General features: G+C 39.8%; 2 protein-coding genes across 2 annotated transcripts in view; both read right to left on the bottom strand.

Moving 5' to 3' along the window:
* Positions 1-11,520, bottom strand: part of slc35f3b (solute carrier family 35 member F3b) — a 41,383-nt gene extending 29,863 nt beyond the window's left edge. Inside the window, exons 1-2 of the mRNA XM_034552621.1 lie at positions 11,320-11,520; positions 10,279-10,493 (exon numbers count right to left, since the gene is read on the bottom strand). Coding sequence (XP_034408512.1) covers positions 10,279-10,493; positions 11,320-11,414 — 310 coding nt within the window. The 5' untranslated portion in view covers positions 11,415-11,520. The remainder of the gene's footprint in view (positions 1-10,278; positions 10,494-11,319) is intronic.
* Positions 11,521-20,045: 8,525 nt separating this feature from the next.
* On the bottom strand, positions 20,046-27,226 carry kcnk1b (potassium channel, subfamily K, member 1b). The gene is made up of 3 exons (XM_034551879.1): positions 26,650-27,226; positions 24,725-25,120; positions 20,046-22,035 (listed from the first exon to the last, which is right to left on the bottom strand). The coding sequence occupies exons 1-3, from the start codon at positions 27,002-27,004 to the stop codon at positions 21,776-21,778; spliced, it is 1,011 nt and encodes a 336-aa protein (XP_034407770.1). The 5' UTR covers positions 27,005-27,226; the 3' UTR covers positions 20,046-21,775.
* Between the last annotated feature and the right edge of the window lie 565 nt (positions 27,227-27,791).

Below are 27,791 nucleotides of genomic sequence, written 5' to 3'. Positions count from 1 at the left end.
ACAGGCTAACTGTAGCCCATCACAGACCTTTAATACTTAAATGAAATACTCATATTTTGTACAAGAGCGTTTCTCACAGAAAATATTCTGGGTCTGTCTGAGGACTAAAACTTTCAGATGCAATCAGTGCAAATGAAGAGGGACTTTATTATCCTTCAGCAGTATAAAGAAACTGGAAAACTAAAACTAAACTTTGCGTGAAACAAAACTTTACAGAAATGTGTCATTCTCTTCAGTAGAAAAGAGTAATTCAAGTTTTATGTGATAGAACGATTAGTCTGTACATGACTGAAAGAAAATGTATCTTGAACCATTTTAATAATCAATTAATTATCTCTAAGTCAAGTGGAGATGAACCATTTAGTCAAGTAAGTTATTAGTCAATCAGTAGCAACAAGTTTGATAACTGATCAATTGTTTTTTACTGATTTGAAATTGATGATCAAAGGTGTGCATGATAACATGCTTGGTAGCATTACCACTGGTTAGCATGCAGAAGTTAGCATTTAACTAGCAAGGTTACGATATACAATACACTAAAATGAAATAAAATAGCAGAGCAGTACATATTCAATATTCAAGTAGAGCTGGTAGCGTGACTCTTGTTGGACCATGCAACATTTGAAAATGTCACTTCAGGAAAACTAAACACCTAATTAACAACCAATTAATCAAGAAAATAATTGATAGATTAATTGATAATTAAAATAATCATTACAAAGGCCAAACTTTCTTTCCAGCTTTTCAAATGTGATCATTTGCTGCAAGTCTTTTAGTTTAATTGTAAATGAAATATATTTGCGTTAACTAAATTTGACTATGGAGCAGACAAAACTAGTAATTTGATGACCTTGCTCTTTGGGGAAATGATTTATGTCATGACCGAACAAAGACTAGAACCCAAATGCACGACTCAAAGCAAAGGAACAACAAAAATCTCAGTTTTAATTAACCGGAAACATATAAACAGAAAATCTACATGAACAAAGTAACAGAAAATCGTGACCTGGTGACTGATGAATTCCATGAAAATGGTTGGTTCTCTGGTACAAAAGACAAGACGAACTGGCCCAGGACAAAGGGAGACGCAGACAATATATACACAGAGTGAAGGCACAGGTGGAAACAATCAGGAGCGAGGCAGACAATCAGACCAGGGGAAGGAACAAGTTGTCTGAAACAAGAGGAGAGTTGACTTTCACAATAAAACAGGCTATCACAAGACAACATGGACACAAGACACGAAACTGATTAATTTAACATCACAGTTTCCTGGACATGACAATTTCCATTTTCACTGCACATATTAATTGCTCATTACCAGCTTTTTATCCTTTAAATTAGAATCTATTAAATCATGAAAACCTAGAATGCACTTTAACTTTTGACTAAGTGGTAAAATATTTTCCTGGCAGAAGCTTTCAAAGAGTACATGAGAGAAGGAACTCAACATATCTTTTAAGTCATGTACTCATCATCATGAACAGTTTGTAACGGAGCGCATCAAGACTTTAAAGCACTTCAGATCTACTACAGTTAGGACACATGAAAACCCATCATCTGGGGAGTTCTCTGTGCTTACTCTGTGCTATTGTTCACTATTTATGAATCTCTACATGCAGTGAGGTGATGGTTGGATGCACTCGCTTATAGCTTCAACTGCTTACACTCTCACAATCATTTGTGATATTCCTCCAAGCTCACCAATAATCTATGAGATAGAATGAGAACTTGAGAGACTCTGCTAGACAACAGTGTCCTAACAAATGTCATTGTGAACAAGTCATCTGTATAAACTATATTTCAATTGCCCAAATCCTTCATTATGATTTTAATTTGTGAACCCTATTAGCTGGCTGTCCTCCAAATGTATATGTACATTAATGAAATATAATAATAATAATAATAATAATAATAATAATAATAATAATAATAATGTACACTTTTATTAATCCCACAGTGGGGAAATTCTTAATTTCCACCATCACATAAAAACAAACAAAAACCTTTCTGGAAACATTAAAGTCTTCAGTGAATATAATTCCCCTTTGAACAAATGCACACATAAGGGATCTGTCAACCCAGTGATAATTCTTCACCAACTAGCTGGCCGATTACAGCTATAGTCACTACAGAGGCAGTATGAGGGTCTCTGTCATCCAGTTGGTCTTCTTTGTTGTTGCTCTTCTGAGTCTCACCCTCTTTCTCTGACATATCTGTTCATGGTCTGTACGCCATCAACATCTTATCGGGAAACAAACCCCCTACATGAAGAAATAGTATAACTTCTTTTGGGAAATGCGCTAATCCGCTTTCTTGCAGAGAGTTAGCTGAAAAGTTGAATACACCGCCAGCAGCCAGTTAGCTTAGCAATAGGACTGGAAAAAGGTCAAAATAGCTAGTCTATAGCAACCAGTTATTAAATAAATGTCAAATCATTCCTTTCATCCCAGGCTTTAGCCAGTAACACAGTGAAGATGCTTTGACATAAAGAGTGATGCACAATGTCAGCATAGAAGCTTGGTGTGGAAAAATGTCTGCTCCTGGAGGCTTACTGATCCCCTCCCCAACCCCACAATAAAGTCTCTCTAAACCAAGATACAGCAGAGCAGTACTGCTTCTATATGATTGATCTAACAGTGATTTATTCTTGATAAATGTGCTCTGCATACCTGAATAGACATTCCTAAATGATCACTTTAAACAATGGCCTAAAATAAGCTTAATGTTGCCATACTGTCCAAATTTATATAATGAATACTGAATTATTAGTATGGAAACACTGGACCAAATGAGCCGGTTTACTAGAACTATTCTTCCCATGCGATGCGCGGCTTATCCTGCTTCTTTGTCCCTTGCCTTCAACAAAGGAAAACCCTTTTCAAATGAATTTCAAGAGTCAAATGCTGAGCTGTGACGAAAGGGACAAAGACAAAAAGGTGAACCATTAGAGAGAAGATGAGACTGGAATAGATTTAGGTTCAGGAGTATGGCTCGGATGGGTTGATCGATTGGATTGCAGCACTTACTCCGTTCAGTCACACAAAGTATATAAGGAACAGCCTGTCAGACAAATTAATTCAGACAATATGCTCAAAATAAGGTGGCGTAAGCATATGTTGCAGGGAAGAAGAGAGGATAATAATAGTGCATCAATAAAAAGGATTTGTGGAGAGAATCAAACTTAAATATTTTTCATCTGCATTTTCCTTTACATAACGGATCTGTGGGAAATCATTCACACAGTTGTTGACCAAGAAGAGCTGCTGAAGGGTAACGTATTTTCTTACTGTGGCTTTGTGCATCTTTGCTACTAACAAAGTCTTGTATCGAGGCCGCATGTGATGCCTGCTGGTACTGTAAAGTGATGCTGTGTGGTGCGTGTGTGGAGACGATATTTGTTACTGTGAACGGATTTCTCCAACGTCATGTTACACTGGTCGGCAAAATATGGTGTACACAAAGACGTCATTTTAACACATTTATTGCTCCATAATAAAACGTCATAAATATCGAATTATAGATTGTATGCTGCCAGCAAGATGCTCCCAGTGCATCGTAATGCTTTTCCAGCCTTGGCCTCTCTGCTCCCCTGGAACTCTCCTGGAGAACGACCTAGCACACCCAACCAGCCACCAGCCCGCAGAGGACGCCATCACGGATCCCACACCTCTTCCATCTCAACTCCTGAAATATAATTGTGTATTACTCCTGCTCCGTGTCCTTGCTTTTGGGTACAGCCCCGGACCATCATAACAAATTGACAGTCAAGTGATGTTGTTTTGTGCATATTGCTCTGGGAATATGGAATGTGAGAGGGAATATCAATACCGGAGCTTAGTGTGTAATGGGATATGCAAATCTGACATACAATTTATTGGAAGCTTCTATTTTTCGATGGGCAAAATTGAAGTGGTGAGGGATCAAATTGCTCTGGCATATAGAAGAGGCACAGGGATATAAAAGAGGAGCTCGACTTTTATAACTAGGTCAGTTGAAACAACATTTTTCTCCCAAACAAATAATATGGCTCCAGGGCTGAGATATAGTTAGAGCGGACTTTCTTTCATTTTTTTTACTCTTCCACACAAAGCTCCTGACACAAGGATATAAGTGTCAAGATTACAGTCTCATCTCTGTTTTGGACAATTTTGAACAAGTGAACACTGTGTTTGTGTATCAAGCTGCCATCAATACTCATCCTCTCTCATCATAATGCCCACATAAACCTCCTAATTGCTTGCACAACCCCATTTACACTTTGCTCTCCCTGTTCCCAAGCACTGCTGTTCTGCGGCCAACACAGACGATGATGTGCTGTGTGAGGCCACTGCAGACTCTGGATTCATTATGCTGAGGTAGGAGTCATCACTTTACAACTTCTAATTAACAGCAGATACAAGTGAGTGAGGAGGAGAAAGGGATGACAGCAGGACAGGATTTGGCATTAAACCGGCAGGCTTTTCATTACAAGGAAGCGTGAGCACTGAGAACATATAGAACTACAGCCACGATTCACTTAACACTTTTGTCTTCAGGGTTAATTCTGAGAAACACAAGCACGAACGATATAAAGCTGAGGCAACCAGTTGTCTCAGATATTACATAAGGTATACAGATGCTCCACAGGTTCATGCATGCAACATGTTTACCTCTCCATCAAGCAAAGTGCCCCTGTGCAAGAAATAGCAAAGAAATAAGAAATATCCAACTCTGGACTTAGACGGTATGTTTTCCACAATACTGAATTTGCTCCTCTGCAACTGCCCCTCTCTCCACGGTTATCTCCGCCCCTTTTGGATGACACTGAGATTAAAGACAAGCAGCTGACAAGACTGGAGGTTTTTCTTCTTCAGAGTTGTATAGCTGATTCGTAGTTTCTCCAGTCCAGTGGGCACACATGGGACTTCAGGAGCAGGTGTCTGATGATCAATTATTGATGTGATTTTACGCAACAGAAGCTGCTTCTACTGTACTGGAGATGGTTACAAAAAAAATAAAAAATATGTTCAGAGAAGCTGTGCACCACTCGGGCAGAACACGAAAGATGTTCAGCTCAAACATTATTTAAGGACTGGTTGGATGATTCGGCTGCTAATACAGTAGTAACTCACTGTTTCTGACTGTGTTTTTAAAAGACACTCCAACCATATAAATGTTTTCATGTTAAATTCCTGGGCCAATTTGCTTGGTACTGCACTGAATATACTTAATTTGTTTAAACTTAGGATAAGCCCAAAAATCCCAGTCAGAAATGTCCCTTTATGGACGACAGAGACAGAGAGCTAGTTCAGTTCAGTATCCGTACTCCTTCAGAGACAATGCCTCAGTTCCTTGATGGCGGTAAGACTCCATCGTTATAAAAGAATAATAGCGGACAAGGACTGTATGTCTGAACATGTCAGATGCTGGGACCATATGGTCATACAACTAATTTACATCAAATATTAAACATATCGCGATGCGTAAGTCTGTATGCATAATTAAAAAAAGAACATTTTAGACATGCAACCATGCAAGGTAATGAATTGTTTACCTAAATACTCGACTGCCGTTGTCTCCATTTATTTTTGCCTTGTGGATTATTGAACATGTGGAAATTTGAGCGTAACACTGACTCTGTTTACATACAGAGATGACCGTGCACCCTTGACTGAACATCAGCCTACACGGCAAGACTTGTTCCTGTTGTGTGTGTGCATGTTCCCTTGGCTTGAATTACTGCGACAGATGCAGAGGAAGTTGATCATGGCTGGAGAGGTTTCACTTTCAGTCGAATACACACCATGAACACAGAGAGCAGAAGGATAAAAACAAATGTTCTCGTACTTAGTGAATCAATGCACTTATCTCTGTGGATCTGTGACAAAGTAACAACTAAAATGCTCGTACTGTTGTTTTATTATGCATTGTTTACACACCATTGTGTAAATACTGGCAATGCTATTTTTAAAGAGAATTTCATCCACTTATGATGTCATAGATCATCAGGCTTGGACTAACTTCTATTTGAGGTTGTGATTGGCTACATTTCCCACCCGGCTGTGGATTATACTTCAAAGGTATCGACAGTAATGCGGGAACAATTACCCTTCACTCACAATGCAGTCTATTGAGGCTTTTTTGTTGATGGAGAAACTGATGTGTTTTTACTAAATAATTGTTGGACACTGGTGTAAATTCAGATTGGAAGAAAAATCTCTTGTTCTTTGAGTTTGAGACCCTGCCAGCATGCAAGCTGGATTTATCCTGAGCAGCTGGGTGTATCTGCATAACTACTCTCCTCAACTCAAGCTGAGTTGAAAGATGTCATTATCTCAGTCGGCACATACCTTGCCCGTCCCTTCCAGCTGTCCAGTTACTGGCAGCAGTGGATGTGTACATGCCTACGTAGTCTCTCTCCAACCTGCTTCACTGTTGCATCTTACCATCCTCAAACCCTGAGCTCAAAATAGAATCCAACCTCATTTCATGCCTCTTGAAGCTCTAAATTTGCACCAGAGGGGACGCTACATTTGTGATAGATAACGCGAGTAAATTAAGAAAAGAACAGAGTCTGTTTGTCTGACAAACGTTTCACTTCTAAATGGAACTTCACAAACCTAAAGGGACGACTTCCGAAGCAAAGGAAAGGCTTAATGCTATAAAACACTATGTATGTCTGTAAAGTAAAACAAGCTTTTCATTTTTAACCTGTCCATTGACTTAACTCCGGAAATGGCAAAGAATGCAAAAGACCAACATAAGCAATGTAATAAACATTAACCTGTAAGATAACTGAAGGGGAAATAATAATCCAAATAAATGAGAAAAAGTGATGACACTCAAGTTTTAACTTCCCACATTTCCTGCATCTGGATAGAGTCCCCTCGTATCGCTCAGTGGATAACCTGCAGCAGTAATATAAATTTAAATTTCAGTTCGGGCAAAATTCTAATCTGTCTGCAAAGAGGACATTCATTTATGTTTTAATAATCATGACGTGAGTTGGTGTATTAAGATGACATTTTGTTTGAATCAGCAGAAGTAACCCTCCATGGTGAACGGACATAACGGAGCTAATATGTCAGAATGTCTGCAGCACTGATAGTACCATTGCTCTGCCACTTTATGTCAAAGCTGACGAGTGAAAGTGTCTTTGCTCGATGTTGCTGCTTGTTTGACTGAACCTAGAAAGTACAACTGTTACACCATCGATTTGCGGAAACAAAATAGAAGAAGAATCTTAGGACAACATTTTATGAATAATATATATTCTCTCGTTCCAGTAACCTTTCTTTCAATAACCATTGGTTACCTCCTTGTCACTTTCGTCTGCTAACAAACAACAAATAAAGGCCTAAAAGGTGTTGTGTGGTTGGATGCACAACCAACTGGGTAAAGAACTCAGACAGTAAGATGAAAGGCATCAACAGGAAAAATGGGGGAAAAGAATAATTGAAGCCAATGCAGAAGGGCCTTGAACTTGCATTCTTTCTAATGGCCATTGGAGGGCGACTCCTCTGTTGCAAAAAGAAGTATGATTGTATAGGAGTCTATGAGAACATGAGCTACTTCTGATTCGGTAAACATTGTAAAAGTCTTCTCAGAAACAACATGATGCTCATTTAGTCAATGATGATCCCATTTAGAGTAAAATACACAATAGTCATAGACTACCACGCCGTTGTCTGCTCTGGGAGTTGTCTGTTTTTTGTCTGACAACTTTCAGTTTGTGAAAGTTGATTGTAGGATTTTGGTTGGCTAAGAATTACACATTCGGTTGTGCTTAGCTTCAACCTCTCGAGTCAACGCTAGTAGCAATAGAACAAGATGGCGACGGCCAAAATGGCGAACTCGAAGCTTCAAAACGGTAGTCCACAAACCAATGGGTGACTTCAGCGTGACTACGTCCACTTTTTTATATCCAGTCTATGGTTGCGCTCTGTTTCTAAGTCCGAGTTAAGATTCAAACAGAAGACATGGCAGGTACATGGTATGCAGCACATACGTAGCTGGGTCCAAACATGCTACACACAACCTGAATGCAGGGCTGTGGCATCCTGGGATAAAAGGGACAAACCTGCAGTATAATCCACTTACGTATATCTAATATATGAATTCTGCTTTGATTTTACATCACTCAAGGGGAGGAGACTCCCAGACCAATTTGATGTGAGCAAGGTTTTCATGTTGCATTTGCAGTTATATGTTAAGAGGGCTATTACAGCATCCCACATGTTTGAGATACCTGCAGTCTCATATTCAGATGATCCACACAGCCAACTTTCATTTTCAGCCTGAGTCATGGCATACTACATGCGCCACTTTCTCTTCCACTCGACTTACTGTTGTGAAAAAGCTCTCCAGTGCCAATTGGGAAAGGTTGGTGGTTAATGAAACAAACTGGCATCTCTTTGCACCGTACTGAGAAGTGATCAGCCTCCCACTTCTCTTGAAATTGGTTGGCCTTGAGCATCAGCCCTCCACTTCAGCCATTAGTCATGGCTTTCTAGTTGCTTTCCTGTAGTTTGGTTGTGTGTGCTGTAGGAGGTTGGGGGCTGATTCTGTAGGAGGTCCAGAATGAAATGTGTGGATTTTAAGATAACATTACGTTTGGTTTGCAAGGAACCAACAAAAAAAAACGCAATTAACTTAACATTTCCTGGAAGGAAAAACGAAACACCAATTAGTGATAATTCTCATGACGACGCAGGAATATTTCTGAGGCAACAGTCCAACTCATCATGAAATCGTATAATTAAGGGGAGAGACTACACAATATGACTAAAGTTGTGGCTGCTTTTTTTCAAGGATTTCTTTTCTCAATATCATCATTGTGTTGTTTTTTTCCATTAAACCCACTGGTCATCTCATTTACCATGAAGTAGATACTTCATAACTTTCATTCAGTTTAATAAAAACACTAGCAAGCAACTTGTTATTTGTCTTTTCCACAATAATCAAATTAAACTAAATGGCAACTCTATTTATTACTGCGTACATCAATAAATGGCAGCAATATGTATGGTTCCATTGAACTAATAAGATGCTATTTGAAGGCCAACTATATAAAATACACAGTATAAAGCACTTTTGTCTATCAAAGGACATAATATTGTAAGTACATTTAACTACAGTTTCTTTGGGCAGCCAACATATATTATATTATATTTAAATAAATATGAATCTCTCTTCTTCTACCAAAAAAAGATATCTTTCAATTTTTACTCCACGTATTCAATCCGGCCATTGTCAAATGATCCACTTTACTTGACTATCCTTACCCTAGGCACAGCACCAGTACAAAAGAAGTAAAGACACATTCAGTTCTGTCTTGTGACGTCTGCAGTTTTCAGATGTTAGGTATAGGCCTATGAATTTTAAAGTAGCCTTGGAGCTGTTTAATATTGCAGTCTCTCATATGAAATTTACCAAATGTTCCACCAGCTACCAACGAATGCTCAGCAACATCCCACTGAGTAACAGACACACGCCGAAGATTGAGAGTTGTTAAGACTGTGGTTTGTCCCGACACCACCACAGCAAGAGGAAGATGAAGACACAGAGCAAGTGAAGCAAGGCTGTAATTCATCTGCAGCAGAGATGACGCAGAGGAAGGAAATGAGAGAGAAAATAAAAGCTACATTAACAAAAAAATGTTCTCCAAAGAATCAAGCGCTCCGGGCATCACTCCCACTGTCACGCCTCGAAGCTCAACAAACATTTTAACTCCACTGTCTGCAGCAACCGTATACGCAACACTGATGCTTCAGCAGCTAATTATCAGTGTGCACAGTCTGTGAAAATAAGGATGTGCAACGTCATGGTGGCGCCGTACATGTTTGTACAAGCTCTCTTGTTTGTGTGCATGGCACAACGGCACTTGCACTTTGTTTTAACAACACACTCTGATTGATGTAAAGGATGAGGATGACAGGATGGACACATCACACTGCCTTGAACTTATCCTGTGAACCCTCACAGTCCACAGTGTGAAACCAGCACATGTTTTGGCACTACATGTTGTTACACTCTCAGTTGGTGAACAAATATGCAGGGTCCTCTAACTCCATCTCCTTGTAACCATGGCAGTTAGAGCACACACATCAAGCTGTGTATTACATCACAGCCAATCCGTACTCTTATGTTATCCGAGTGTCTGTGTCAGATGTGACGTGGACTTTTTTTAAAAGTCTGGTTGTGTGTGTCCACAGTGCATAAACAGACTGCGTGTGGCTCCTGCATGCAGCGTGTAGTCATAGAAGTTAACAGCTCCATGCATGCACACTGACTCACTCTTGTAGCTTGCATTCCAAGGCTGATATCCATAATAGCCGGTGATTCGCAATATTCGCTCTTCTATCGACGCGCTGTTGATGTCCTCGACCGAGCGCGAGGACTTGAGGTCCTCCTTGATGGCGTCGTCCACCACCAGGTACTTGAGCTGCCTGAGCTGAGGGCTGATGTCCGAAAGCCTTCTGGGGCTCACGTCGTGCGACTTGCGCATCCCGCTGGGGAGAGAGAGAACAAGGGGTGGCCGGTATTACAAGAGCAAAGAGAGAGCGCTCGGCAGAGGAAACGATGGAGCCGTGCAACTTGAATATAACTTGATAAGACAAGAGTTCGTGTGAGTGTTGTGGCCATGTTCCACAGAGGCGTGATGGGCCCCTGCAGCCCCTCTCTTGTAAGTCATCATCCTTCACTGGTCTTCAGTCCTCGTGACGACGCTGTGAAAGACGCTAAGCGGAAGTGACTGCTCCTGCAACTGTTGGTTAGGCTACGATGCGCTGTGCAACTCCTATGAGGACTTCATGGAGGCACCGGGGGCACAAACTGCGCGCAGCCTAAACAGTAAATATTATGTATCAGAGATCAAATAGGCTTCTTTATGTCCAGCAGGTGAGATACAACGAACATGTTGCACAAATAAAGCTCCGTTGCGACACGCCTGACAAAGTATCCCACGATCCTCTCTCCGGTGTCACGAGACCGTGAACATGCAAAACATGACTTACTGCCGCACTCAAAAGAACATCGGTGTGTAACCCCCCTCCCCCCACGTGCTGCCATATCCTGACATCTTTTGTCTTTTTTTTTTTTTAATTATTATTTTTTTTTAACAGAATTGTAATCTGTCCGCCACAATAACGTCAATCAGCAGTTGTATTTTAAACGTCAATTAAATTCAAAGAGAACCATCTACAGCTATACTAGATATGTTGACACCTCTGTGCTATACTTTATCAATGCGCCTCTGTATTCAAAGTGGGCAACAGGTGGGGCGCTGCCTCCTGTCGTTCGGCTACAATGCCTTGCTAAAAAGTTAAAATGTCTTACATGGGCATCAAAGTAGGAGGTCCAAGGTAGCACATACAGTCCCGGTGGGGCCGCCCGACCCGGTCCCACACTGTGCCCTCTCCATCACCGTACATCCTCTAGGCCACTAAGCAGGGCAGCTACTGTGAAACATCTCAATCCTGATCAAGGCTCACGGAGACAAGTAGCATCGCCCTACTCCTTCTCACCCTCACACACACATATGCCTGACTGGCCACTACAGTGCAGACTGTTTCAACATTAAAAGGGTGCGCTTTGCTCTGGATGCTGCTGCTGGGTCCTGGAGGCACTGCAACAGCGCCATCTGCCGGATTAGGTGGAATTGTCATTATCTATATGCATTCATTTTCACCTGGGGTATCTACATAGGTCGGTAACAGTTATAGGTCATACAAATATATACACATTAGACGTCCAATATTTACATTCTTTCTCTTCCCTTTAATCTCAAGTTGCACATATCTTCATCTCTAAACTGATCTAATTTCTCCCCCTGACCTGATCTAAAACTGTGTGACTCAAAGAGTCGTATCAGTAAAGCGCAGACCAATTGGCAGCAGTCATACTTAGAGAATTAGATATTTTTCCTCGTCCTTTTCCCTCAAACTGTTATATTCAGACAGGCACAGCTCTCCCTGCCTTGACATAAAAAAGCACACATAACCTTACTTTGAAGTATGAAGTCTGTGTTTTATTTTTGATCTGATAGTGCCAATTATTTGTGGCTTAGAACGGGGGTTCTAGATGGTATTCAAAAGACTTATCGAGCTTAAAGGAGACGGAAATGTGAGGCGCAACTATCTTGATGATATTATCTTCTATCAAACAATAAAGCTCCTGCTTATGTCTTGCGATATCGGTTTAATTTTACCATCATAATTTAATGCCAATGCATCAGTCATAGTATTTTAGGGAAATACAGAAACGTTGCTTGTAATTCTGTTGTTGTTACTTTTCATTTCAGGTAGCTGTGCTGCGTGGATGAGAAAAAATAGATTTCCCTTGTGCGGAATATCAAATATAAATTGACCGGTCAAGCCCAGTTTTTCAGCCCATGTGTACAACATATCATCCCTGTTACCAGACAACCTTTTCCAGCAACTATAGATTTTTTTAACAATTCACAGCCCACTGGGTTCCCCTGTGGTCTATTATTCACAGTCTACTTTACCCAAGGAATCCGCCAGCATTTCAGGATGACAGGGCCTGTATTTGAAAAGTCTGGGTGTACAGAGGTAGAAATGAAACAGTAGACATGTTGTTTCTGTTGAATTCCTCAGAATGGGGGGGATTCTGTGCTTACTCACGCACAAAAAAGTGGAGTCTAGTCATTAATAGACGGGTCAACACCTCCTATCGGCAGCCTTAGGGAAGAGGGTATCAGGTTCATTCTGCATAATGCACCTCTCAACTCTCAGCCAAAGCCAAATCAATACTATTTGACCCTCTGCTTTACTCAAACTAAATAATGTGGACACCTTCCCTGTGAGACACAGCCAATGAATATCAAAATAGTTGATATAACAGGAGTGCTGATATATCTTCCACTGCCACCCAGCACACCATCTTCCACGTCAGCAGTCCTCTAATAGCGATTTAATTGGTGGCCCGCTCTACGGGGCACTGCACTCCTTTCTGAATTTGTATCAGAGATGAGGTGAAAGTCAATGCTTAAGGCCAAGAAACATAAAACGAACACTGTGCAGATGCTTCAGACACAATAAGAAAATTGACTGGAAAAAAAAATAACTCAGTGGCCAGCCGTTAAAGTTTTCAAATGATCGGTTAATTTGAATGAATACAGATGAAATGGTTTTCTTTTTCAAAGCAAACATAGTTCGGTTAACATTGACTCAGTTCCATCACGTGTCCCAGTCATCCCAGTGAGTCAGCATACACCACCTGGTTCGTGGAACTGGCTCACCTGAACAGACTGCAGCTAGTAATGTTAATATAGTTACAACGGTGCTGTTACTGCTGTTACACCTCAACATTGCTGTTGTGAAAAACCGCAGATATTGCGACCTGTCAAACCCAAGGTGTAACTGATAATAGTAATACGTTAGGTCCGTGGTATTGTGTATGCTGGCTCACTGGCATTTCCGATGTCTATTGGTAATGATGTTTATATTACAAATGCACATAAAAAGTAACTGTAGCAAGCAATTAAATGCATTATTTGGTCCACAGAATGGAGGAATTGTATACTTTTATAATGACACAAATGTGGTCCTGATAAAGGGCATATACATACTTTTGTGAAAATGTAACATTTTCTTGAGGCACATTGCTCAAGGGAGTTCTAATGCTGTGAAATCGAAAAAAATAATGAATTCAAAATATTCTAGTTTTCCCCTCAGCATATGATGGCTCAAACATTTCTAGAATGTAGAGGGAAATTAAACTACAAGGGCTTCCGGGTTACTGAATCGTAGTCATGGAAAAATCAGTGAAAGAGCAGGATTGGGATTTTATATCCTCTTTAGCTCTTTCCTGTATTCTCAAAAACCTGTATAGTAGTTTTATTGACCTCATTTCCAATATTTCTCTGTGAGGTTTTGTTTGTGTCCTGTTTCATACATTTTAAATAGGTATGATGTAAATCATTTCTCTTCTCACCATCAATATTTTATGCAGCCCTCAGCCTGGAAACAGTAGAACAGGCTGAGGGCTGATTGGCCAATGCAGGGGGAAACTCTAAGCCAGTAAAAAAAGTTCACATTCATCACTGTGGGTGTATTTAAGTAATTAGAGGTTTTGTAAACATGTTGTACTCATTACTCAGCATTTAATTTGTGACTTTTATGTTTGCATATGCCAACATGAGGAGTAATTTATTGTTATAATCCAGAGGGACACATCTGTTCCTCTGTTGCTGAAGAAGAAATGTTATTTCAGCCAGGAGGAAACACAACCTTTATGGAATCAGCCCCCTGTACTCCCAAGGGCCTCTGTGATTTCTTTAGGGTATATTTGTTATTCAGCTGCCATTATTGTTAAGGTTGACACACAGCTGGAGGGTATAGCCACACTCTCTGTGGATGAGAGGAGTCAGAGGACCCGCTGATGCTATTATGTGTCAACATCAGGAACCAGTTAGCTGCAGAGGCAAACGGCTCCAGTGGGAGAAAAAATTGGCATCTTCTGTCTTTCTTTCTGGCCTGATTTCCATTCTTAGATGTTCCTATTTTAGTTTCGCTGACAAATGAAAACAAGATAAAAATATAAGATTAAAGTCCTAGAAGTATGTGCTGCTATTAATATTAAAAGATAACTCTGAAATAGCAGGAACATGGCACTTCTGAGGTGCTTTTCCGCTTCACAATAGTTCACACAGAATGTGTTATGGAAAATGTTTTTCTTTACCACATAGGTGATAAACTCTGCTCAGTTCATAGACATGCATCACTGTATATCTAGTCATTGACTAAACTGGGATCCCTTTCAATTGCAACACAAATACTTTTGACCTTTAAACATTCACAGCCATATTGTGATATAAACCATGATGATTGTACAAATGCACTGGGTGTCAATTAAAATGCAAACTAGCTGTTTGTTTCTTTTCCATATGTATATTTATACAGTATTGATTCATTATTCCGTATTAGACTGAACATCTGTCCATCTTCCTTGACAGATACATTCTTCTTCTTTTTGCTTCTTTGTCAAAGTGCACCTCTCCTGTCATAAATGTCTGTGCTGCATAACTTTTGCCTAGTTTGCCAAAAGAGATTTGGAGTAATTGGTCACCCCATGTTGGCGAGGGGAAAACTCAGCACCAAGCTTCCCCAAGTCCCGAGGTTTGTCTGACATTCATCACTCGAAACAAGTGATTGCTTCTTCTGAATATTTATAAGCAATTATTTTTGGTGAGTTCTGAGGTGTGAAGACTTCGCAAATCAGGCCATGTAGAGGTTTATTTGAAGGCACTTTGTTAGCATTAGATAACTTGACATGACAATTGTCAAGGTTGTTCCTTCATGCGCTTATGATTTGATTATGATTGGTGTGGTCAAAGGCATATGGCTATTTGCCTTTTGTCATCCAATTAGTGGACTTTCTCGCAGCATTTTACAGCTGGATATCAACTCAGATCTGATTAACTTTAGTGTGATTATAAAGTATGAAATACAGGAAGAAACTTGCACGGTGCTGATGCATTTCCAAGAGCTTTATAGGTTTCAGCATGACTGATGATGTTTCGACCTCCTGTGATGGCTTCCATCAGACGTCAGAACAGCAGAATACAGATTTTCTCCTGTTACCTTTTTTATTTATTCATGCTTATTATTCCGTAACTAATAAATGTGCCAGTGCCATCTTCATATGAAACATGAAGGGAGCCGACTGAGTTGTGATGTTCTCTCTAAACATCACACACTGCAGCAATGGAGGTTTCACTGCAGACTGGTTGCAAGAGAGAGAATGCTCACAGCTTCCATTCGCGAGATAGAGAGAGAGAGATTTATATATGCTTTTTTATGCCAAGGAAATAGGACTGTTGCACTACCACAACTTTAAATGCCTTTTGGTTATTTCTTGGATACATCAATAAAACCAAATCCAAACTATAATTTAGAAAATATAATCAGCACTCCTTTCGGTGCAGCAAAATGAAAACATTGCTTTTGCAGTAGCAAAGGAGAGCAGTCACAGAGTTGGCAGAGGGGAGTGTTTGTGCCTGAGGCCTCCTGCATTCCCATAGTTACCATCAGGATATAAATAGAGTTGCTTCACCATCAGAAAGCGCTGCTTGCTACAGGTTAGATGCCAGTAGTTTCCTCAGTCCAGCCCAACCCCCCCTCTGTCCTGTGCGGCCCCTGAGTCTGTGGACCACTAGCATATGAGGAGCCAAAGTTGCAACAATGGACTTGACTGATGAAATGTCTAGTATCACACATTTTGCTGCAGTGTGTGTTACTGTCGGGCGTTGCTGAATTTGGTGTGATCATCAAGCTGAAACACATCATTATTTGCACACTTATACAGCTAAAAGCACATCCAGAAATTCTGAAAGAATCGCTTTAGATTCAGAGGAATTATGTATTTCTCACTTTCAGCATGAATAACAGAATCATTCCGGTTGCAGGATTTAAATGTGAGGCTGAACTCTTTTTTATCTTCACTGCTCCGGCTCAGGTAGTTCCCTGTGTGCATATGAATGATGCAAAATGATCAAACAGCAATATTAATGACAAGGACTTATGGGTACATTTCAGTTCGGTGGTGTGTGGAAATGGGTCTTCAGGGGATAGTCCGGTTCTGCCCTGATACACTCCTGACTGACAACCTGGCTGCGTCTACTGACAGTTTGTATGCACGCATTTGTGTGTGGCAACGAATGAAAAGCAAATAAAGGAGAGAAAAAGGTTGGGGCATTAGAAGATGTGATGTCCTGAAGTGTAGGTGTGCTTAATAGCCATAAGTAAGTACCACAATCAAGTGAGTTAGTACAGACTTTGCTTGTGCATGCACAATGATTAATGTTCAGCAAGGAGATGCTGTCTTCTCCTCGTGCTTTTTTTCACGCGAAAAGGCATTTAAACAACCCAAAACCCCCAAATCAATTCATTCACTTTGAGCAGGCTGCAGATTCTCCACAAGTGGGTGCTATTTTGTCATTGTCCGACCACTTCTTCAAGTGGCAACCTGTACCATTTGTTACAATACAAAGTACAAGCAGCAGCAGAATTACACATACAAATGTAGAACTGTCAATGTCACCACCTAGAGGGAAACCAAGTAACCACTGTAATAATTAAACACTGCCACCTGCATGGAATGAATGATATAGCTGCACTTTCTATAGCTACTGTTTATGTGCTTGTTTATGTTCATATACTGTATCATTTAAAGATGCACACTCTGCATTTAAAAGAAATAATACATTATACACATATGTTTGGAACATTGCTAAGACATACATAACATATCATAGTGTGAATAATAATTGTGGGATAAGTGTTGAATGTGTGGACTGATCTAACTAATACAGTAAATGCACTGTTATTTTTCTTGTGCATTGTTTTCATTATTTTTCTCATTCTTTCTTAAGCTTTTCCAAACAATAATGTACTCTGCTTAATGTACTCTATTATTTTGTATGCATTGTAAATGGGATGGTTGTCTATCTGAGGGCCAGCTGTTTTAATTACTTACAGTCTATTTTGTACAGAAGCAGGGCTGTGTGAAGTTACTATTTTGTTTTCTAAATAGAAAGGTGCAGTTTTATGGTGACCACGGACCATTGTACCGTGACCCTGTTTCAAATGCTACTGCTTAAATATTATGCAAGCGAGGCTCAGGTTATTTAGAAGGACTATTTGCACAAATCAAATGAGTTGTATGTGGTTTGGGTTTTGATCCTGACCTCTAATAGGTTTACAGAAATGCATAATGCATGATACAAATTCAAGCAGATTGTCATGAACAGACACAATTGCTATTCAGTGCTGATTCTGAATATGGGGGATTTGTACTCAAACCGGCTGACATCCTCGGTAGTCATTTGCTGTAAGCCCCCAGGTAATTGTTTTTCTCATAACATGCATCCAATAAATACTTTGCCAGGAACTGCCTTCTCCTCATCTACAGGTAGTTCAACTTGATAACATGAATGCCGGCTCAAGAATCACAGCTGTTGAAGAAAACAAAAGTGTCAGAATAACCAATAAAATACATTCTTCTCAGAGAGACATATTTTGCCCATGGCAATACAACACAATATATTCTGTAGTACTGTGATGAATGCTGTGGAAAGGAATCAGATTATTCAGACTGAATACACCTACTTTTTAAATTTGTTGAATTTTTAACATTTATTTTTGTGTGCCAGATATTGTACAGTAATACCAAAGCCATAAAGAGTTATTTTCGTCTTCCCAGCTTCTCATAAATCAGTGTCTTTAAACAGCTAACCATGTTCCCTCCTTTATGAAGTGCCACATATAATGATGAACAAACAATTGTTTTGAATGCTCAATTAAGAAAGCATTTTCTGTTAATCACTAGCTGAGATATCAGTGATTCTCTTTTTACCTCCAACTTCAATTACTGCTCTTTTATGATGGAGACAATGATGGATTCCACATCTCCATTTTGACTGAAATAGTGTTTAAAACTAACCCAAGACTACGCAAGAGATCATCATAATCATAGCCAATTGTTCTGCTCTTCTTTCCAATTTACCCATGTAGAAAAGCTTGGTGATTGTCCACAACTGTCACCATAATTGTTCACCTTTATGGTAAATACGTCTTATAAATGTTGCTGCAGGGAGACAGCTGAGCACAATACTCGTGACCAACCACTGGATCAGCTGGTGTAGATTGGCATTGAGCATGTGTACAGTCATGGCTACAGTCGTAGCTCTGAATTATACACCAGAGTAAAAAGATAATTAAAACAAACAAATCTGATTTAACCAACACTTTATTTAAGACACTGATATTTTACAGTTCATGGATTCACTTCTTATGCTCAAATGAAGTTGACAGAAACCCACGATGCTTCATGGCAATCCTACAATACTCACCGTTGCACATGAATCTACAACAACTGATGAGATATGTACAAAAATCTGTGATCACACAATTTTTCCAAACGTCTTACTTTTGACCGCATAAATAAATAATGTCAGTGTGCTCCAATTTGGAGTCATTGACACAATGTTTACTCCCTGAACAGAACTACTTTACCTGACAGCCTTGACATCAATCTACTTAATGTATCTACAAAACAGTGAAACATCTTACAGTAAAAGAGAAACCCAACCTTCACAAAATTCAAGTTCAGTTTTTTTCTCAGCAGACAATATGAACAGTTTCAATGCATCACAGTTTACGCAAAGGCCCAGACTGGTGGAAATAAAAAAAACTAAAATCCCACTGCTCTATAGAATACTAAATTAAAGATCAGCGAGTAACTCAGATGATGACACACTCAGAGCTAAGCGGTCATGACACCGTGCCACAGCTCACAGATTCAAATAAACCAACAGAGCCAGCAGAGCAGCAAGGAATAATGCTGCTCTCTGGCCAGGTCTTGAATCTCGCTGTAACAAACGGCATAAAGAACATTACATTCAAGACTTCATAAAAGGCTGTGACTGTGTGGCGATGTAGCAGAGAAAGATGAGGTCAGAACTTCAGCCCCACACAGAGACTGAGACAGACTTAAAAGTATTTCTATTAAATGTACTAAAAAGTATATATATATATAATAATAAGTCTGCATTGCAGCAGTATGCAGCTACACTGTACATGTCGATTTACGTCAAACAGAACATTAAAGGGCGGCTAATGGAATGAAATGAAGTACTGCGTCACATAATTCTTCCTCCAGGTACAAATGTTGTTTCTTAAATACACAGAGGAGTGCAATGTCAAGTTCATACAAAATTGTAATAGTGTATATCCACTGGTTTCAATTCCAATCATGGACAGTTCGATCCTTGGTTGAGGAGCCGTTTACAAACGGATGTGGTAGATGTGAAGATTTTAGCTGCACTCCTGCTACTTGATTTCATAGCTTCAAATTCAAGTACATAATTATGTTCATCAATTACTACTAAAAAACCTCCCTTGTGTACATTCAAATTATACAGTAACATAGTTTCTGTCTGACATCGTGCTCTTTTCTAGCTTGAAGCAATTATATAGAGCCTTTTCAGATCATCCACATCAAAAGTACCATTTGTTTTAGATTATTTTTGTCATTATTGGTTTTTTTTTGTATATGTTCAGTTTTTTTTCTTTTTACAGATAACAACTTTGGAACTATGTCCCTTTTCTTTCTGAGAGGTCCCTGTTTCTGTATTACTGCCTGGCTCAACTACGTGTGCAAACTGAGCTACTACGTGTGCTCTATTGACGGTAAAATGCAACAAGCCAGCCAGCAATCTGTGCTTCCCTTTTCCAGCTAGGCTAACCTCTATTTCCCTTTTCAAACAGTCAAGCACATGTTAAGCCATTCGGACAAATCAATAAATTATAGTGCTTATCATCTCACGTGGACAACTTTGAAATAGGACTGCAACATTTTGACAAAAATACTATTCTTCACAATGAAATGTGTAAAACCATGAAGTCCAAAATGAATAGTTGACACCCCCATAAAGATGAACCAGAAATGCTACAAAACATAAACTGTTAAATTGTGTTTCTTCTTATTAATCCCAAACTTTATATGAATAATTAGGTTTACAGAATATCTTCTTCTGAGCTCAGACGACTTGTAGTTCAGAAAATATACTTTCATCTGAAAGAAAATATTCTTTCAGATGCTTTGTTCAGGGTTGACTGCAAGCTCTCTTTCTGTCAAGCATGTGAAACACATTATGCAATATCAAATCTGGCCCCTGAATCTTTCAAAAACTTTTCATAAAAAATGTATAGGAGCCAATTCAAGTGAAAATAATCCTGTAAAAGCATGTAAGAATTGACCCATTAATGGAATTTGATCAGTTTTCACTGCCATAAAACATCAAACACGGCAAAATTGTGTAAAACTAGAATAACTGCTTCGCGGTATGCCTCTACCAACCGGTTAAGTCGCAGTTTACGTCCATGTCTGTCCAAAATGTTCTCAGTTCAACATTTTATCCTAATTAACATATAACTATGCTTGAGTTATGGCATAAAAACATGTTTTGTAAGGTTACAGTGACCTTCGACCAACAAATTCTAATCAGTCCAAGTGGACGATGATTGTGCCAAAATTGAAGAAATTCTCTCAAGGCGTCACAGTCACAAGAATAGAGTGGACGGAAGGAAGGAGAGGAGAACGGACGGATACACTGACAACACAAATCTGTCTGTTGCCGCCGCAGAGGCATAACAATATCTGAAATCAAATGATTACTTGAGTTGTCCTTATGTTTTGGCTACACTTTGGCTCATCTTTCATAGGAGTGTTTATTCTAGATGGCACGATATTGTACATCTTAAAACATTCACCAGAATGTCAATTCCACATATAGCTATCAAGCATCTCTAATTATAAAGATACATACATGTTTATGTTCTATTTTGTGACCGACTGCAGAGATTTGTCCTATATTTCAACAAGATTTAAGAGACCAATTACTTTCTAAAATGTTCCTAAATATGCAATAAATAGAGCAGCTCATAAAGGAGCGTGTCTTCTGTGAGTCATAAATACAGCAGAAGTCTTTTCTTTTATCACTGACTCTGTCTTTATAGTCACTGTTAAACTGTTCATATTCTCCCTTATACATATGCATACATTTAATCTCTCCTACATATTGTCAGTATTTTGAGGTGATGAAGGACATTATTTGCTTGAGCTGTATTGTCTCAACTAGCTATACTACTAAAGTTTGCAGACTGCCTACAGCTGAGACTCACGATCTACTGATATACTTAAGTTATGGTGTGCATTACCCCCTACTTTCATATTGTCGTCCTCCAGTAGATGTTTGCTCTGTCGATGTTTACTCGATCATGGGATCGTCATTGTGAGAGGACAGTGGAGTTGGGACGCTAACAAACGACTGGATTTTGCCCTCAGAGTAAGCCGTGGTTCTGTTCGACACAGTACTGAAGGACAGGTAGTCATGCTCCAAAATGGAGAGGTGGTCCTGCGGCTTCTCCTTCTTCAGGTAGAACATCTTCCTCAGCTGCTTCAGTTGCTGCAGCTCGCAGAAGGTCTCCAGCACCACCAGCATGACAATCAGACCCAGGATCAGGTAGACTAACGAGACCGAGACACACACACACACACACACACACACACACACACACACACACACACACACACACACACACACACACACACACACACACACACACACACACACACACACACACACACACACACACACACACACACACACACACACACACACACACACACACACACACACACACACAGGTAAGGAAAGGGATGACAAGAAGTATAAGTTACTAGCGACAGTAGATAGTATAATAAAATGTCATCATATGAAAAACAAGCAATAAACCCACATTTTCTTTAACACTTAGAAATCAGTTTATCCTTTTTTATTTATCTAGTTATTACCGTAGAATTTTATCCGATTTGTTTTTGTACTAAGACGGCTGCTGGTGTATTTATACGGAAAGACTAAAATATACATTTCTTTATGATTTCTGGAAGTCCTTCTATTGGAAAAAAAAAGTATTATAATTGTTCACAAAAACTCTTGTTTATATGCACTGACACAAGAGGGCAGAGCTGGATAACCATGATAAGAACAGAATGTGTGCTTTGTTGAATAATTAACTAGAGTAGAAACAGTTTCAGGCAACGCTCTAAATTCACTTTTTTCAATGTTTGATCATCAGCACCTGCAGTAGAATTATTCCCTGATTGGCTTTCAAGAGCAAACCATCTGTGGCAGTAGCTAACGTGAAAAATCCCCCTGAAACTCCCTAGCAACCCACGGTATGTGAGGACCGGTGTATGATCTATATAACCCGGAAATGTAAACTACTGCATAAGCACTATTGTCATTTATACACAGATATAAATAGGAGTACTACAGCACTATAAGTGGTATGTTAACAAGTATGTTGTGTCTGAATTAGCAACTGTTTAAAAGAAGGCAGAACATACAGAAAATAGTGCTGGACTTCAAATGCAAAACTCAAAAGCAAATCACCAAAGGCACTAGCAAAATCAAGACAAACTCAAATTAACAATTCGGTAAACAACTTGTTCAATATTTGTGGAAAACTGTTGCAAATAACCAAATGTCACTCACGATACTGACAAGTAATTCTTCACAGAGGACGTTGTACAAATATGTCTGTTGTTATTAGAGCTAACAAATACATGCTGTCATAGCCTTCTCTCCGATAGACTGACAGCATGTTCCAACTGATTGACTGCGTAACACACACACACACACACACACACACACACACACACACACACACACACACACACACACACGCCTGAAAGTTCACTTGAGTAGCGTTCAACATTTATGTCCACCCACAGCTTGTCAAGGGTGCATCAGGTTCTAATCAAATTATACTTTTTTTCCCTTTCTAAATCTAGTCACTATCAGCCCTGACAGTGCTGCTGACAGGAAGCTGCACACTCAACCAGAAAAGTAAATAAATGCCTTGCTGATCTCCATCAGACCATGGCTAAAATAAAGCCTAAATAGGCTATGTTGCTGTGTTGGATGTATTCCGCTAAAGCAGCATGTATACAGGCTATGGAGAACAGGATGGAAAAAGCAATAAACATGTCAACATGTGGCTTTATCAGCAGCATTCAGCAGCTCAACAAGTATTGTGGAATAGTGTGAAAAAAGCTACAGTTATTTCAAGTGAACCCCTTTCAAAGAGCTATGCATTGTTTAGAGGTTTGCAGTGAAAGGTTATAATGGTAAATATATGCTTCCTGTAGTAATATCCATTACACTCTCTGTGAGTAGGATAAACTATTCCTTACCCCAAATGATATGCACTGTTTGATTTCTATTTTTTTGTAATATTAAAGCAATATAATTCCTACTGTATCTTTCAGATAAAACTATAAATCACATGTCCTTTTTTCTATTACCCAAAGCTGTAAAGTGTAATGACTGATGTTGGTTTAAGTAAAACTGAGATAAAGCCATTATAATATAAACTCGATCAGAAACAGGAACCTGTGCGTAAGGATTAAGCTCAATCTTATCTATCAGTTTATATTTTTTTTAAACGGTTGTAGGATTAACAAAGTGTATCTTAATCTCTTCTGTGTTTGTAATTGTGTATGGGTTCACCATATTGCATAAATAAGACATGTTTTACTTATGCTTTAACAATAGGTTTTTGTACGGGTCAAAAAAAATTGACCCAACTGATTACGTCACACCCAGTTAGAGCAAAGTTCACCATCATAAAACATGTTAAATGTGATATTCTCATATCAGTGAATAATTTCTTCTGAGATATTGCCACAATTTAACTTGAGCTTTAAATTTAGACTATCACTACACTACATGTTACAGTGTTTCACAAATTGAAATACTTTTTTTCTGGGTGTGTTTTCCTGGATGGCTTCCTGCAAACAAAGCAAGCAGTAATATCCTCTTTCTCACGTTACAGTGTTGCACAAATTAAAATATTTTTTTCTGGGTGTGTTTCCTGGATGGCTTCCAGCAAACAAAGCAAGCAGTAATATCATATTTGCAACAGGAAGCATTTGAGTTAATGAAAAATGTGATCCTAAAATACAGACACTATGTTGCCAGTCATCTCATCCGTAATATTTTTTTTTTGCTTCTTTTTTGTTTCAAATGATTTGTATCGTACTATTACAAGCACCTCAATGAGAATAAAAGTGGACAGTAGACAGAATCAATGTGAGACATTACTGCTGCCACCACTTTGCCATGAAAATAAGAAGAATCGTCGGCCCTCACCAGTGACGGCCACTTTGTAGAGCTCCCTGAACTTCTGATGAGTGGCCTCTCCGGGTACGTAGTCCCCCAGGCCGATGGTGGTGAGGGAAATGAAGCAGAAGTAGAAGGACTCCAGGAAGTTCCAGTTCTCCTCCACCGCTGAGAACATGGCGGCGGGGATGAGAAAGAAGAAACAGACTGCTAATGTGGCGAGCACACTGGCATGAACGATGGCCACCAGTGGCTTGGACATGCTCCAGCGCCTGTGAAAGTACATGATCGGCCTCCGTGTGCTGAACACCATGATCCTTTGCACCACAGCAGTAAGGAAGAGTAGGGTGAAGGGGATGCCAATCACTGAGTAGATGATGCAGAAGGCCTTCCCGGCATTTGACAGTGGTGCCGTGTGACCATATCCTGTAGGGAAAAAAAACAGGACAGACAATGTATATATGGAAATGTTCACCCAACAGGTTTAGGAAATTCAGCCTGTTTGGGTTTTTTTTTTAAATAAAAGGCAGTGTCAGTATCACTAATTAGGTATAAGAGTCATTGACAGGGGAACAGGTCAAGGATCATTTCTGAGAACAGTCTTGATGTGATGTCATATTAATGTGGAAAAGGTATTGCAGTAAAAACCTAACATGCTCTTACCTAAAAGAGTGTTAAAAAGACCATGGGTCACTAATAAGAGTGTGTAAATGAAGAAATTGTAGTAGGCTTGATTGTGATGTGTTGGTAAAAATAATAGACAATCAACTTTCAGCTTCTGCTTGGTATTCATTTAATAAAATGCAACTACTTCCGTTTTCACACTGAAACATCCCCTTTTTCTCCGGCGAGAGTTGAAGGTAATGGTGTCTTCTACAGTATTGTGTATACAGACATATAGTGTATGTCTGTCGGAACGTCTAAGTAACAAAGTTAATAGCAAATTTCCAACAACAATCAACAGCAGGTATTTGATATATCATAGTTGGTGGGACAAAATGAGGATCAAACTCATTTAAAAAAATACCATTGCAATTGATATATGGCTTGAGACAAAGAAAGCAAAAACAATCAGAAAGAGTCAGAGCTCCATATGATCATCTTCAATGTCAGTCAAGTCTCTGTAAAACCCTAAACGGCATTTTGTTGAGACTTGAATCGGAAAGCTTTTATACAGCCAGGCAGAAACCGCTGTACATGGTATCAGCACAATCGTGTAAGTTGGAACTTCCGAGATAACTGCTGCTATGCGGTCAGACTACAGTTCTTCAGGTATCCTCACACATCATCTGCAAGCTATGTTCTATTTAGCAATACTGGATAACAGGGGGGGGGGGGGGCTCTATGTGTAGTGTCATGCATAATCGGTGTGAACAAATGCATAGGAGAAACACAGAAAACTATTTGTTAAAGGCTTTACCTAAATACTATTATGATTGTGGGGAGGGGGGGGGGGGGTCTATTGAGACACTCAAGTGTGTGTACTTCTTTCCCTCACACTGGATACAGACCTGCTTCTGTCTGGTTTACAGTAATATACTGTCTATTTTGCAGGACTTCTAATGATATCCTAATGACTGCAAAGTAATGTGTATTGTGACAACATAAATGCCAGACATAAAGACACATGTCTGTAGCTTCTCTACATAACCACAGAATTAAATGCAAACACGTTCATGACCTGATTGATGTACTGGTATAAGTAATTAAGCTACAAGCTTTCAGCTAGTGTCTGATCACATTCTGCACGACCCATTTTTCGTTTCCTCAACCGGTCTAGTAGCATGCAGTAGGCCAAAGGTGTCTGTTCCTAGTAGTGGCTCAGGTTATTATGTTTTGCCTACACTTCAGACTAATGTTGGTTGAAAAGCATATATGATCTCATTCTGCACGCCTGGTCGGCTGCAGTATCACCTATAACTGTCCAGAGCCTATTGCCGGCCATCAACGCTTACCTGTGGTGGACAGCACCGTGCTCGCAAAAAACAGTGCAGAAGTGAAGTCCCAGTTCCAGTTGGTCGAGGCGTTATTGAGGATGGAAACCCCATAATTACTGGCATCCATGGCTTTCTCAAGAAAGCGCTCCAGACGCTCCTCTGATAGACATTCATTTTCCTGGAGGAATTGTTTTTTAATGGTCCTCAGATCCTGGCGCAGGATGTCTTCATAAGGCAGCTCGATCGACGAGAAGACGACAGCGCCGAATACGAGATAAAGGGCATACCCCAAGATTAGAGATAGAAAATACCACGTCGATTTGTGAGTCTGTATCAACCGCACACACGAATTGCTGGCTAGAGACGGAAGCATTTTCAAGAGGTATCCCCCTCGGTGTTAGGCTACGGCTCGATATAAATGAAAAGCCTTCTAAACTAATGTTATTAGTTTAATCGCCTCGCGCATTATATTAGCGACATGTAGCCTGCCGAGAGAGGGGTGTTGTTACTGACAAAGCTCAATGAGACCTCTTCCCCCTGCGCGAAACCTGCTGTGGCACTCGAGGCTTTCAGGGGCAGTCGGAAATATTAACACTACTGAATGAGAACGAGCTTATTTTGGCTCGAGATGCTGAAATCCTCCATGTGATAGGCTCTCACTGTTATCGTCGTTTTGGACGTCATGGGTGGACAAACGATAATGTACATCAAACAAGCAGGTGGAACGGGTCCAACCATTGTTTACTTTCTCTCTAATGCTATCTTAGGCTGCAAAAAATAACATTTTAGTCTGATTTTTAAAAACTTTTTCCATTTATATTCTATGTATATTTATTTCAGAAAAAATAAACACAAAGTTAAAGACTCCTGGATGTACTTTTAGTTTCTCCGAGCTTAAAAGGGCACTTGAAGGCAGCAAGTGATGTGGCGGCGACAAAGGCCGTGTGACGTAGGCATTTCCTTTTCTCTCCTCCCAGGCCACTGAGGCGCGGTTGTGTGTTGACGTCTTTCAGTTTCAATCCACAGCCATCGAAAACGTCAGAAAGCTACTGTCTCCTCGCCTAATGTCATGGAACCAAAAATAGTGAGACCAAAGAGTGAACGTGACACGCCCTGCTACGCAGCACATCCGCAGGTTGAGTGCAGAGGCGTGTGAGGTG

The sequence above is a fragment of the Cyclopterus lumpus genome, chromosome 15 (genome assembly GCF_009769545.1).
Source record: "Cyclopterus lumpus isolate fCycLum1 chromosome 15, fCycLum1.pri, whole genome shotgun sequence".
NCBI classification, from domain to species: domain Eukaryota; kingdom Metazoa; phylum Chordata; class Actinopteri; order Perciformes; family Cyclopteridae; genus Cyclopterus; species Cyclopterus lumpus.
This window is presented reverse-complemented; position numbering and strand designations above follow the sequence as displayed.